The 13,245-nt window shown below is 46.4% G+C and overlaps 1 protein-coding gene across 1 annotated transcript; it reads left to right on the forward strand.

Annotated features, from left to right (window-relative positions):
* The first annotated feature begins 1,385 nt into the window (after positions 1-1,385).
* LOC310850998 (somatostatin-2-like) lies at positions 1,386-4,927 on the forward strand. Its single transcript, XM_083753019.1, has 2 exons — positions 1,386-1,848; positions 4,333-4,927. The coding sequence occupies exons 1-2, from the start codon at positions 1,747-1,749 to the stop codon at positions 4,555-4,557; spliced, it is 327 nt and encodes a 108-aa protein (XP_083609145.1). The 5' UTR covers positions 1,386-1,746; the 3' UTR covers positions 4,558-4,927.
* The last annotated feature ends 8,318 nt before the right edge of the window (positions 4,928-13,245 follow it).

Genomic DNA, 13,245 nt, shown 5'->3' on the forward strand with positions numbered 1-13,245 from the left:
CAGCTTCTCACTTGCAGATGGAGCCTGAAGCAAGGTCAGGGCAGAGCCTCCTGGACTCCCACTCCCCAGCTGAGACCTGGCAGGAGGCGGCAGCTAGTTCTGCAAGTGATTGCACAAGAAAGGCTATGATCCATCGCAGGCTTACCTGGGAGCAACCCTCAATGAGCACAAGGGGACTTACTTTGGACCAGTCTTGCTCTGTACTAACCTGTATGTGTAACCTAGATGGGCTATTGGTCTGATCCAGCAGCCAGACTTATTATGTTCTTACATAGAAAAGAAGGTAGGACTTTCTCATAATACTGTGGAGGAACCATCCAAAGAAGCTGAATGTTGGAAGGTTCAGGGCAGGAAAAAGTAAGTATTTCTTCACATGGTGCATAGCTAAACTCTGGAACTCCCTCCCACAAGATGCAATGAAGACCACCAGCTTGAATGGCTTTAAAAGAGTGTTAGGCAAATTAATGGAAGGTGAGGCTATCAGCTAACCATGATGGCTATGTTCTGCTATCACTCTAAGAGGCAGTATGCCTCTGCATGCCAGTGTCTGGGCATCACAGGTGGGCAGAGAGCTCTCATGCTCAGGTCCTGCTTGCAAACTTCCTGCTATGGCATCTGGTTGGCTACTGAGAGATCAGGATGCTGGACCAGAGAGGCTTTTGACCTGATGCTGGTTCTTCTCATGAGTTTGCTTCTCGCAACTCAGCAAGATATGCATACCCTCAAAGCGTCCCGGTTTTCCAGGGACCATCGCAGACTTACAAAAGCCATCCCAGCTTCTGATTTTATCCCGGAATATCCCTATTTCTCTCACCAGTGATGCCTCTGCTGAACTCGGGGGGGGGGGGGAGGTGCTGACGACTGTGAGAGAGCACCCTGTTGCCTCTCCATGGCTACTGCTGCCAGCCTCCTCCCTTGGGCAGCTTGTAGCAGCTGCTGGAGAGGTGAAGAGGATGAGGCTGAGGCCACTGAGGCCCAGCCCCGTGTGAGGGCCAGCTCTGAGAAGCAGACAGAGGGCAGTGCCACTCTGGGGTGGGAAGAAAGGGGGAGTGGAGCAGAGCAGAAGGAGTCTTGATTTGTATTTATTTTAAAAAATGCTTTGTGCAGCCACGTCTGATCTTGCCCTCTTCTAAAATTTATCTGTCGGTGTGTGTTTTCCTTTTTTGTAAACCTACCGAAGAATACAATGAAATGAGGGTAAGGGGTTTTTCTCAGGACGATGGAGGGTGTGTGTGCTGTGTCCCATTGGTGTAGTAGCGGTGGCACTTGCCCTTCTTCTGGCAGGAAATGCTGTGCAGGGGGGTGGGCAAAGAAATTGGGTTTTAGGGTGGTCAGTTGGGGGTGAGTGAGAAATGTCCCTGTTTTCATCTGAGCAGTGTTGGAGGGCACGGCTATGCGACCTCTTTCCAACTTCCGATGTATTTTAGGAGAGGCTAAGTAAAATAAAACGATTACACGTCTCCCTCTGTTGTTGTTTTCCCTTCTTTCAATTCAAAATGTGCCCCTGGACTTGTCTTTCCTCCGGATCACTAGTCTTCACCCACGGAGAGGCTCCGTGCTGACTATCCACCAAAGTGCCATTGGCTTGCTGGGTGGATTTGACTGCCTGCGTCATTCAGGCACAGCTCAGGGAGGGCTTTATAAAAAGCAGGTGCCGCATGCCGCTCTTGAGGACAAGACTGGACTAGGGAACAGCTCTGTCCCTCTCAGCCTTAGAACCAAGGAGCTTCCAGAGGAACCTCCGCCATGCAGCTGGTGGCCAGGCTGATCGCTGTTCTGTTGCTGGTGTGGAGCATGAGAGCATCCGCCTTGCCCGGGGAGGATAAGTTTTCTGTACAGAGCAGCAGGGTGAGTTGAAAAGGGACAGCGTTCCTTAAACATTCTAGGGTTTTGTGCAGAAGGCTTTTAAGGTTTCTGGTGCTTTAAAAGATGGGCAAAGCTGCCTGGTGGAGGAGAAGAGACTGTGCACAAGAGGGAGGCTTTTGGAGGGGGTGGAAAGGGAATGGGAGTACAAACAGATGCAAATAATGGGGAGATCTGAGGAATAAAGAAAGTGAAAGGGGAGTAAGTTAAATACCGAAGAAGGGTTTTTTCCAAGGTTGCTGTCTTCTTTTCTTGAGTAAATAATACCAAACTCAAACTAAGGACTAGCATCGGAATGCAGAGAGATCGAGATATTTTGCAGTGCAACCCCGGAGTCCTGCCTGGCTCAATTAGCAGGACTTATTCCCAGGTAAGTGGAGGCTGGATTGCAGGCTAAGGGGAGGAAGGAGAGGAGAAGAAACAGAAAGAAGGAGAGGGAAGGAGAGTGGGTCCATCAAAGCAAGAGAGAGGTGAGAAGGGCTTTTAGTTAAATGCATGCCTCTCGTTTGAAAGGATGTCAGCAGTGGCAAAACAGTCCTCTGGGGGGACGCTGCAGCTGAGTGGTACAGCATCTTCTTCGCATGCCGGGGTTCCCAGGTGGAATCTCTGGCATCTCCAGGAAGGGCTGGGAATATCCCCTGCCTGAAACCCTGGATAACTTCTGCCAGTCAGTGTAGACAATACTGAGCTAGACAGACCAAAGGTCTGATTCAAGATAAGGCAGTGTTCTTCTAATGACTACCGTTTGTTTTCTCCTTTTCCTGATCGAAATCCAACAGGTGTGGTTCCCAAAAAAAATTTATTAGAGAGGTGGGGACTACACCTGTTACATTTCTCCCTGTGGTTAAATGCACCACTGGGAAGTATGTGGGCAGGAGGAGGTATGCAGTACAGTCCTAAACATGTCGACTCGAATGTCCTATTGAAATCAATAGAGTTTGCTCTCAGGTGTTTGAGATTGCAACCATTATTTACAAAGGCACAAAGGGCTAAAATAAAAATTGACTCCCGTATACTAAGGGTAATTAGTGATATTAGCTTACTGTTGTGTGCCAGGGAATGAGCTAAGCTATTACTATTTCCAATTTTAAATGCCTTTTTTCGCTGTCACGCTGCGCAAATTAGCTCTGTCTCTTATGAACTAGCATCTTTATTTGATCAGGGAGATTAAACTACTAGGCAATGAAGCCTGCATTCCATTTCCCTTCCACCACACATGCATTCTTTGCTAAGCATTAAGTCTATGAATCCTTAACAGCAGGGTGAAATGCAGAAACCCCATCTATGTAGCTTCCTGGGGGCATTGCCTGTGTCGAATCCCTGTCTGCTGTGCTGTTCTGAAATTTTATTTATGTTTATAAAAAAAAACCATTTGCATGTTTCTTCTCAGTCCAAAAAAGCAGCCCCCACCAAAGTGGCTCAAGTGAGGGAGGTGGGTGGATATATTCTATAGGATAAAACCAGGAACAGGATAAAACAAGCAAAGCATGGATATCAGGCACAAACTTCAAAGGAAGCTAAAAGTGAGGGGGGGAGGAAGTCTTGAGGAAGGGCTGTAGCTCAGTGGTTAGAGCAGAACTTTTCAAACTAGAGCATCTGCTTTACATGAAGAAGGGCCCCAGCACTGATCCCTGGCATCACCAGGTAGAACTGGCCCATGCCTGAAATTGCTTGAGAGCTGCTGCCAGTCAGTGCAGACAATACTGAGCTAGGCAGGCCAAGGATCTCGCTTGGTACAAGGCGGCACCCTATGTTTCTGTGTCTTCAGGGAAGGGCCATAGCTCATGCTTTGCATGCAGAAGGTCCTAGGTTAAACCTGTGGCATCTCCAGGTATACCCTCTGCCTGGAGAGATGCTGCCAGTCAGTGCAGGCAGTACTGAGATAGATGGACCAACAACCTGATGCAGTATTGCAAAAGGCTGCAGTTCAATGGCAGAGCACCTGCCTTGCATTAAGAAGGTTTCAGATTCTATCCTGGCATCTCCAGTTTTAAAATATCAGGTAGGAGAAGTGAGCATCCGGCTGATGCCAATTATGATAATATATTTCAATCCCACCGTCCTTCCAAGTAGCCATACCTGGTTCGTCTCCCCACCCCATTTCATCCTCACAACAACCCTGTGAGGTGGGTTAGGCTGAGAGAAGACAGGTAACCTAGTGAGCTTCATGGGAAAGTGGAGATTCGAGCCCAGGTCGCTCAGGTCCTAGTCCAGCACTCAAACCACTACACCACACTGGCTCTCAGCCTTTGTATGACCTGGCTGACCTTTCTGAGAGCTGGGTGCTAGACCGGGATGGATCTTTGGTCTGATCCAGCAGCCAGACGCTTCTTACGTTCTCCATGTATTTTATTTCCCACAGTGACTCTCTGTTTTTAAAACCCCTTTACACTCTCCAGCAAGGGGGGAGAGACTCACTTTCCTGCTTTCTCTTTGCCCTCTGCCCTACTGCTTGCTTTGTGATTGCAGGAGCAAACCAAAGCCCGAAAAGGTCTGATCCTGAAAATGCTGGCAGATCTACTGGACGGGGTGGACGTGAGCCGTGATGGGACGGCTTCCTCCGACGCGGAAGACCTGCTGGAAAGCAACCTGGAGGAAGAGCCCTCTGTGTTGGGGAGGTTACCCCAGCTCACCCAGAGGGATCGCAAAGCCCCCTGTAAAAACTTCTTCTGGAAAACGTTCACTGCCTGCTAACACCACCAGCACCAAGCCCTCATTCGCCAGCCTTCCCCTTGTCTTTGCTCTTGGATCGGGGGGGGGGGGCTCCGACTCTTCTCTCGCTGTGTAGGGTTGCCAACTTGGTGGCAGGGGTGGGTGGGGATTAATAGGCCTGGCCTGCTCCCGTCTCTTTAACAGAAGTTTGATCTGCAGCTCTTCCTCCTCCCCCCTAGTCCCTCTTTCCTTTTGTGCTATGTATTTAAAACTGTAAGCCTGAGGGCAGGGATTGTCTTGTTTCAATTAGTTCTATGAAAGCTGTTCTTGGAAGCCTTCTTGGCTGGACAATGGGGTACAAACGCTCTAAAAAAATAACAATGATAATAAATTGCGTCCAACATTAACTCCACCCACAGTAGATCTGATTTGCACTTTCCAAAACAATGTGTGACCAGAAACACAGTCGTCTTTCAAAATTCGCACTTCCCTGAATTTTGGAAAGGCAGTTCTCCAGCCAAGAATTCTTGCAAATACGTTATATCGGGGCAAAGTGTGCATTTTAAAAAATGTATTATGTTACTGAAAAAAGCATATAAAAACACTATAAAAATATTAGGAACAATTCCTTTGCAAAATGCTTGTATCAGACAAAACCATGTACAAAAAATGTGTATATCAGAAGAAATTTGCACCCAAATGCTACTGAATGTTCACGGAGACTTGTGGCATGCTTACCATAAACTAATGTGGCGAATGGAACACAAGAAAAATGAGAAGCAGTGAGAAACTGAAATTGACACTTTCACTCGTTCCTCAGGCTAAAATTATTATTTGGTTGTAATTAAGTTAATCATGCAACCCATGGACTGTAGGCCCCTAGCCATGGAAACATAAGGGAAAGTAATGCATTTGCAGAAATTGTTTCCCTCCACTGAACGAAGAAAGAAACCTTTCTGGCTGCTGATGTCCCATCAGAGCTGCCAACTTTGTTACCAAACTATGCTCTTCTGCCTTTAACCGTTGTTTGATGTGCAGGCATTGGTATACAGCACTGCTTATCTCCATGCTGCAAAAAGCTTTCACCCGCTGCTTTCTGCAAATCAACAGGTGCTGTTAAAGGCATAGGAGCATTCCAGATTATTTCCCCCCATGAGTTGGCAACATTATCCTCTACACGGCTCCTCAATTCCCACATCTGGGATAAATCACTGGACTAGGGGTATTCAGGATTTGTGGGTTGCAGTCAACTTTTACTTACAGTAGACCCACTGGAATGTAAAAGCACGACTAAAGCCACATTCACATATTTGAAGCACTATGATACCACTTTAAGGAGTCATGGCTTCCAGCAAAGAATTCCAGGAAATGTAGTTTGTTAAGGAAATTGAGGGTTGTTAGGAGACCCCTGTTCCCCTCCCAGAGCTGCAATTTGCAGAGTTCCCTCTTGATTGTTAAACCACTCTAGGAATTGTAGATCCGAGACGGGAATAGGGGTCTCCTAACAACTTTCAGTACCCTTAACAAACTACAGCTCCCGGAATTCTTTGCGGGAAGCCATGATTCTTTTGGGGAAGGCAATGACTGTTTAAAGTGGTATGATACTGTTATGATATGAAGGTGGCCTAACTTAGGTCCACGCATTTCAGTAAGTGTACACCAAACAAAACTTAAAGACGTCCCACTATTTTTAATAGAAATCCATAGGTGAGTGTGTGTACTTTTGTGACAGAGACTAAAATGGATTTCTTTTAGCTGGCGTGGCGCAGACTGAGGGTTGTTGCTGGGGGCCTTTGCAACACAGAGCAGAAAATAACTGATCACATGTCAGTCTCTGCAGATCAAACAGGGCTGTTGAAAGGGACATGGAAACAAGGGAGCAGTTGAGACAATGGCTGTGCCCCATATTGTGCATCATCTCTGGCCTCACTAAATTACTGTACAAAAAAAACAACAACACTCAACCAGCCTTTGTTTTAAAAAGCATCTGTCCATCTTGTGGGGTTTCTTTTGCTCTCTCACTTTTTTTTAAGAAATAAAAAATCTTCATCCAATGTTTCAAACTTTTGGTTTAATGATGGTTCCATCCACAAATAAAGCATGACCTATGGGCGCCTTGGGAATACGACCTGATATTTGTTTTTTCTTATTTTTCCTTACTACCACGGCACGTCCTTCGAAAGCCTGCTTCCCGGTTTGGATTCCGGACAGATCAAAATGCACAGAGTAAAATGATAACATGAGAGGGAGCAATGGCCACCACCTCGGATGGCTTTAAAAGATGTGACCAATTCATGGAGGAGGGAAAGGCTATGCTCTACTGCCCAAGGCAGTTGGCCTCCATTTGTCTCACCAGACAATGGAGTATGCTTCTGGGTTAGCAGCACCAAAGTGACCTTCCTGGGGTGCAAGCCTGGGCAGTGTGTATGAAGGTCCTAGGCTGCCCAGACAACAACTCTCGGCCCCACTGATGTGGTCCAAAGGAAAGCAGAGAAGTATATTTGGCACCAGCTTGGCTGCAGGATTTGCTGGGAGGAGTCATACAATCATCTTAGGGACTCTACTCCAGATTCGTGAAGGTTTATGCGTTAGTCTTTTCTTCTCCCAAAGACATCCCTCAAGGCAGCAGAGGTTTAGGACCAGAGTTTTCCTTCTCCTATTAGGGCTTTCTTCCCAGGTTGATGAGCCCCATCTGCCCCCCACTTCTCTTTATACCATGCGCAGAAACCACCTACTTGACTGTTGGACCCACTATTGGCCGTGTCCACTCAATTCTCCAGTGTGATAGGAATTTTGAGGTCTTAGATATATGGTAATGTTCATAAGTGTACCAACTAAGCAAGTACATAGATCAGCACAGGAAGACCGACCTGGAACCATTTTTGATTCCCAAACTGTCCCAAACTGATCAAATGTTTTCTCTGCAAGGTCAAAGGAAAATGGAAAAGCCTCCCCCTTGTCTTTTCCTTCACAAATCCTGTCTTAAGGGTATGTCTGTGTTTGAATAGGGTGTGAGCCTGTGACATGGCCCAGGAACTAAGTATTTATCATTACAAAAGACTGGCCAGGCTCCCCAGGAAATCCAGTCTAGTAAGCAGAGTATCCAACCAAGTAACCTGCAAGACAGGAGATAAACAACAACAGGAGAAAAACAACATTCAAATTTCTGTTTTAGACCGCCTTTTCTGTGATGTATGTATGATGTTTCTGGAGGTGGTCTTGATCTACAGGGTGGCAATTTCAAAAGTCCATAGAAGGCCTTGCGCGCCATTGTTCTGGGTTCCTCCTCCTTTCCTGCGGGTGAGGGGAGCACCCTGTTGCAACAGATCAATAAAGATCAAGCTTACTAGCTGCTTTGCTTCTCAATATTCTCTGGTTGGCCTCTGTTATTTTCTCCTACCAATAGGGAACCTATGTAAGAACTCTATATGGGCTCTTGGATACCCCATAAGGGGGAAAAGGGCAGATTTTTGTTTATGACACCAGAGACTGTCTTCACATGCAGGTGAAGTCCCTAACTCAGTGAGTGTTTGAGACCCATCAGATACCCCTCACCTGGTTTAGCTGGTCATTCAAAGCCATTCCCAGGGTGTGGCCACTGCCACATGCTGACAGCTTCTTGGAGCCATAGGTGAGTGAGAGCTGAGTGCAGGGTGAGAACCTAAAGTGGACAAACTACCCTAGAAGGAGCACAATGTGTCCCCCCCCCAGAGGTACTATCCATCCCATACTGCCCATAGCCTCTGAATACCAGTCCTAGGGAGCTGTTGCACTTATGTGCTGCTTTCAGTCCACTGTGAAAATAGACTACTGGAACCGGCAGCCAAGCTCTTCTTATGTTCTTAAGTTGGCTGGCTTTCCCAAGCCTCTCCAGACAGAAGGCTAAAAGAGATTGCTCATCCTCCCCCATGCTTGGGAGAAGGGCCTTCCCAGGTAACTACCAGAAATAAATGGACCCTCCTTAGCCATAGGCAGCCCACCTCCAAATTCCAGTTGTTGGGAATCACAAGTATAGTGTTATTGTGACAAAGGTTCATCTTTTCCAACATCTGGGTTGCAGCTGCAAAGAGCTGCAAAAATACATAGTGTGGGGACTTTCAATGCATATCCCGAGGACTAGGAAGAGGGAGGGATGGAAGAACACATTTTCATCCGTTTCATTACAGCAATGGCTGGGTTAGTTTCTGGCCCTCCTGATGTTGCAAAACCCACCATTCCTGACCATGCTGGCTGGGGTTAATGGGAACTGTAAAGGGTGTGCTTATTTCTCAAGCATTTCAGCTCCAATTATCACTGACTGTAATTTCTGTATCCCATTGCCATTCAGCTCCCACCTGAGTTTGCAATCCTTGTGAACGATACTGATGCCAACAAAGGAAACACACTGAATGTTAATTCACCATGGACAATGAACCAGCAGCTACAGACAAAGGACATTACACACACACACACCAGCAGCAGCAACAGCAGCATCCCCACCACTTTTGCCTTGTCCCTCTCATGTTTGCCTAAAAACCTACACAGAAACCAGTGCCAGGATGGAAACGCTCTCCCGCAGCCTCCTCCCGAGAGGCAGAAGAACCGCACAGCCAGAATCAACGAGGCATCAAAAAAGCAGCCTGACAACCAGCAAAGTGCCAATGAGAAATGTGCCCTTTGCAAAGGAAGACAGGTGGTGTGTGTGAGGGGAGGTGGTCACATTAGTAGGAATTGCTCATCACCCTAGGGGTGAAGTCAGGAGCCTTTCAGCCAACGCAGATGACACTGAAGGTGACGGAAAGCTTGTACCGATCCACGCCTCCCTCTGCCCAGCGCTGGGTCATAGGGCTTTTGCATAGTCAGTTTCATGTGAAGAGAAAATGCCGGAGTTTTTTTTTTTTTTTATGTGCACTTCCAAGTTACTTTCATTTTCTTTCTTTTTTTATATAATTTTTTATTGAGTTTTACAATTTAACAATCAACCAAACAACATGTGACAATTATCTTATAAAGGAGAAGGAAACTCCTCCCCATGGCTCCCCTCAGCTTCCCCTTCTGATTCTTTAAATATTTACTACTTCTGCTTGTTATCTTACCTTTATGATCTTACACCTAAATGCTCTATATTCTAATCATCTTCATCCCAAATTTTCTTTCATAATTACATCTTGCACTCAGTTACATTCCACATTATTATTTCTTGACCTTTGAACTTATTTTCTTGTTTGTAAGTGTTTAGTCAAACCCTGCTAGTGAGTCCATTTCTTTGCAGTATTTCCATAAGTACAAGGTTCCCAGTCTTTTTTAAAGTCTTCATTGTCATTGTCTCTGATTCTAGTTGCTTTCATTTTCAAAGCGAATTTCTCCAAATCATCGAACGGTTATAGCTCCCGTTGGTAGAGCATGATTCTCTTCATCTCAGTTGTGGGTTTGAGCATCACATTGGGCAAAAGATTCATGCATTACAGGGGGTTGGACTAGATGACCCTCATGGTCCCTTCCCACTCTGCAATTCTATTAGTCTAAGAAAACTCAGCTAGTATCAGGTTAAATGTTTTTAGAAGCATTTAAATAGGTAAGGGGACTAAACACAGAAATATAGGAAGCTGCCTTATCCTGAGTCAGACCATTGGCTCCATCTAACTCAATACCGTCAATATTGACTGGCAGCAGCTCCCAAGAGTTTCAGACACAGGAGTCTCTCTTAGCCCTACCTAGAGATGCTGATTATTGAACCCGGGACTTTTTCCATGCAAAGCAGATGCTCTGCCACTGAGCTGTGACCCTTCCCCAAGAAAAGACTTCCTCTCTGCCCATCACTGTATCCATTTCCAAATTCCAGTCATAGTCCCAGGTGAGCAAACGAATCACCAAAATGATAGGGGAGGGGGCCAAGAATCTGATCTCGAACCTGCGCTTCAGCACAAGGCCTGCGAGAAGGCAGGCTGCCTAACCCACCCACCACTGGGAGCTAGCAGAGTGGAAAAAGCTGCCTGATCCCTCTTGCAGAGCAGAAAATCCAGGCCAACACTGAGCCGGGGATCAGCTGGCAAGGATGTGGGTTGGTGAAATCCAGGAAGGACGGAGCTGGGGAAAGCCGTGTAGCGTCCCCAGGAATGCAGCTTGAATCACAGGCGAGGGATCCAAAGGGAAGTGCACAACAAAGACATAAACTTCTGCAGCTTGTGAACACAGCAGGATGGAGGGTCGAAGGGCGCCCCTTCGCATTATTTTCCCCCAGTATGGCTGGAGAGTCGGATCTGAATAGCAAAAGGCTTTCTAGATGACTCAGGAGTCTTTGTTTTGCAGGAGCAGGAGAAAGCAAGAGACTTGGGTTATTACTGAAGTCATCCTGCTGATCTGAAAGGCTGCACGCAGAGCGAGCTCCAGGCATGTTATAAGACCAGATGAGGAGCCCTGCTGGATCAGCTTGGAGGCCCTCCTGGTCCAGCATCCTGGTCTCAAAGTGGCCAATCATGGGATGGGCACTAACAGGAAGCCCAGAAGCAGAGTGCAACTGCTGTGCCCCTGCCTGCTGTTTGATGCTCCTTAAAAGTCATAAGAACCTAAGAAGAGGCTGTTGGATCAGGTCAAGGGAACATTGGAGTCCAGCTTCCTGTTCCCACAGTGGCCCACTGAATACCTCCTGAAAGCCCAGAGGCAGATCATGAAGGCAAGAGCCCCTCTCCCACAGATACCCATAAGAAGAGCCCAGTTGGCCCATCTAATCCAGTATCCTGTTCTCAGAGCAGCCAGCCAAATGCCCCTAAAGGAAGCCCTCAAGCAAGACCTGAGTGGAGGGTCGCAGATACCCCCATCCGTACCCCAGAGAGACTCATTCCAGAGGGTAACCATATTAGGTCTTCCGTAGTGAACACACACACCTTTTTGCCTCTCAAGGAGCAAAAAACTTATTCCTCCCTATGTATGCACGTTTGCTCCTTTGGATAGTGGAAAGAGGGTGCCATTTTCTACCATGGAAGGGACAAAGGGTGATTTTGGAAAAAAAGAGAAGCAGCAGCAGCTAGACCATCATTCTTGTTGACACCAGATTAATCTCTCCCCGCTTCTCATCTGGGCTCTACTTAACAGCACCGTAATGACCAGAAATTGCCTCTGACAAATCAGTGGTGAAGTTTGCCTAGTCGCAGCTGCCATGCCGATGGACGAGTCATTATTCTTTCAATTTAGCCCCCTGATGCCTCTTAGCATGCCTTTCGGGCTCCCCGTATGGCGCTCCTTAGCCTGGCTTGCAGGGCAACTGCCCAAGGCTGATCCCCTCCACCCACACCCTGGAGAACGGCCTAATGAGAATGAATGGAAAGCCCTTTCACAGCAAATGGGACGCAGGTGGCTCAAAATGGCTTTTTCTCTTGGCCACTTTAAAACCGGGAGAGGGTGGAAGGGGGAGGGAGGCAAAACTATTCACACCATATATTGGAGGCACTCAGATACCACTTTAACCAGTAATGGCCTCCCGTCCGCCCCCCGAATTCTGGGAGCTGCAGTTTGTAAAGGTGCTGAGAGTTGTTCAGAGGCCCCCTATTCCCCCACCGTACTCTCCAACATTTCTCTGCTGAAAACAGGGACGGCCTAAGGAAAAGCAGGACATTCTGGGATCAAATCAGAAACTGGGACAGCTTCTGTAAATCCGGGACTGTCCCTGGTAAAATAGGGATGCTTGGAGGGTCTGCCACCCCAGAGTTACAATTCCCATAGTGGTTTAACAATTACCTCTTCTTCATGGGGAACTCTGGGGACTGTAGCTCCATGAAGGTCTCCTAAGAAAAGCACACACCCTCACCTATGGATTTCTATTAATATGACTAGGTCATCAACAATGAAGTTTTACTCAGCATAGAGTCACTGAAATAAAAGGAACTAAGTGAGGACACATTCACCCCATACATTTAAGGCACTATACCATGTTAAACAGCCATGGTTCCCTGCTCCCACAAAACAAAACAAAGTATTCTGGGAGCTGTGGTTTATCACAGGTGCTGAGAGTTGAGGAGACTCCTATTCCCCTTACAGCGTTACAATTCTTTGGGGAAAGGGATTGACTATTAAGCTACTCTAGGAATTGAAGCCTGACTGGAAGAGTCCGCGACCAGAAGGAGGAGTATCAGGAAGAAATTTAATGATTATTTAGTTAAATTTGTTAAGTTAAACTAACTGGAAATAGCTTGCAGATACTTAATGGGTTTAGGATTTTATATATGTTAAGTGATGAATTAATATGTTTAATTCTATAAGGTGAAGATTTAAGGATGTTCATGTTTAAGTTAAATTTCATAAAAATTGGGATTTGGAAAACCGCTAAAAGGACATGCAATGAAATTCAACCAAGGGGATGCGAGGAAGTCACTTAACAAAGTTAACAACTGTAATTTTTAATAAGGCTATGATTTATGTTTATTTTGATTGTTTGTCTTGTGTGTTTGTTTGTTTGTTTGTTTGTTTGTTTGTTTATAATATTGTGAAAACCAATAAAAAAATGGGGGGGAATAGGAATTGAAGCTGGGGTGGGGAGATAAGGATAAGGGGATAACTCTCAGCAACTGTAACAAACTACAGCTCCCAGAATGCTTTTGGGGGAAGCCATGGTTGTTCAAAGCAGTATCATAGTGCTTTAAAAGCATGGGGTGAATGCGTCCCTAGATTGCTCAGCTCCCAGTCCAGCATGCAGCACCTAGCACATGCCTGATCCTAAGACTCCTTTTCAGCTGCAACAGGATCATCAGTCATTTT

Source organism: Podarcis gaigeae (genome assembly GCF_964106915.1).
Source record: "Podarcis gaigeae genome assembly, chromosome: 8".
In the NCBI taxonomy this organism is placed as follows: Eukaryota; Metazoa; Chordata; class Lepidosauria; order Squamata; family Lacertidae; genus Podarcis; species Podarcis gaigeae.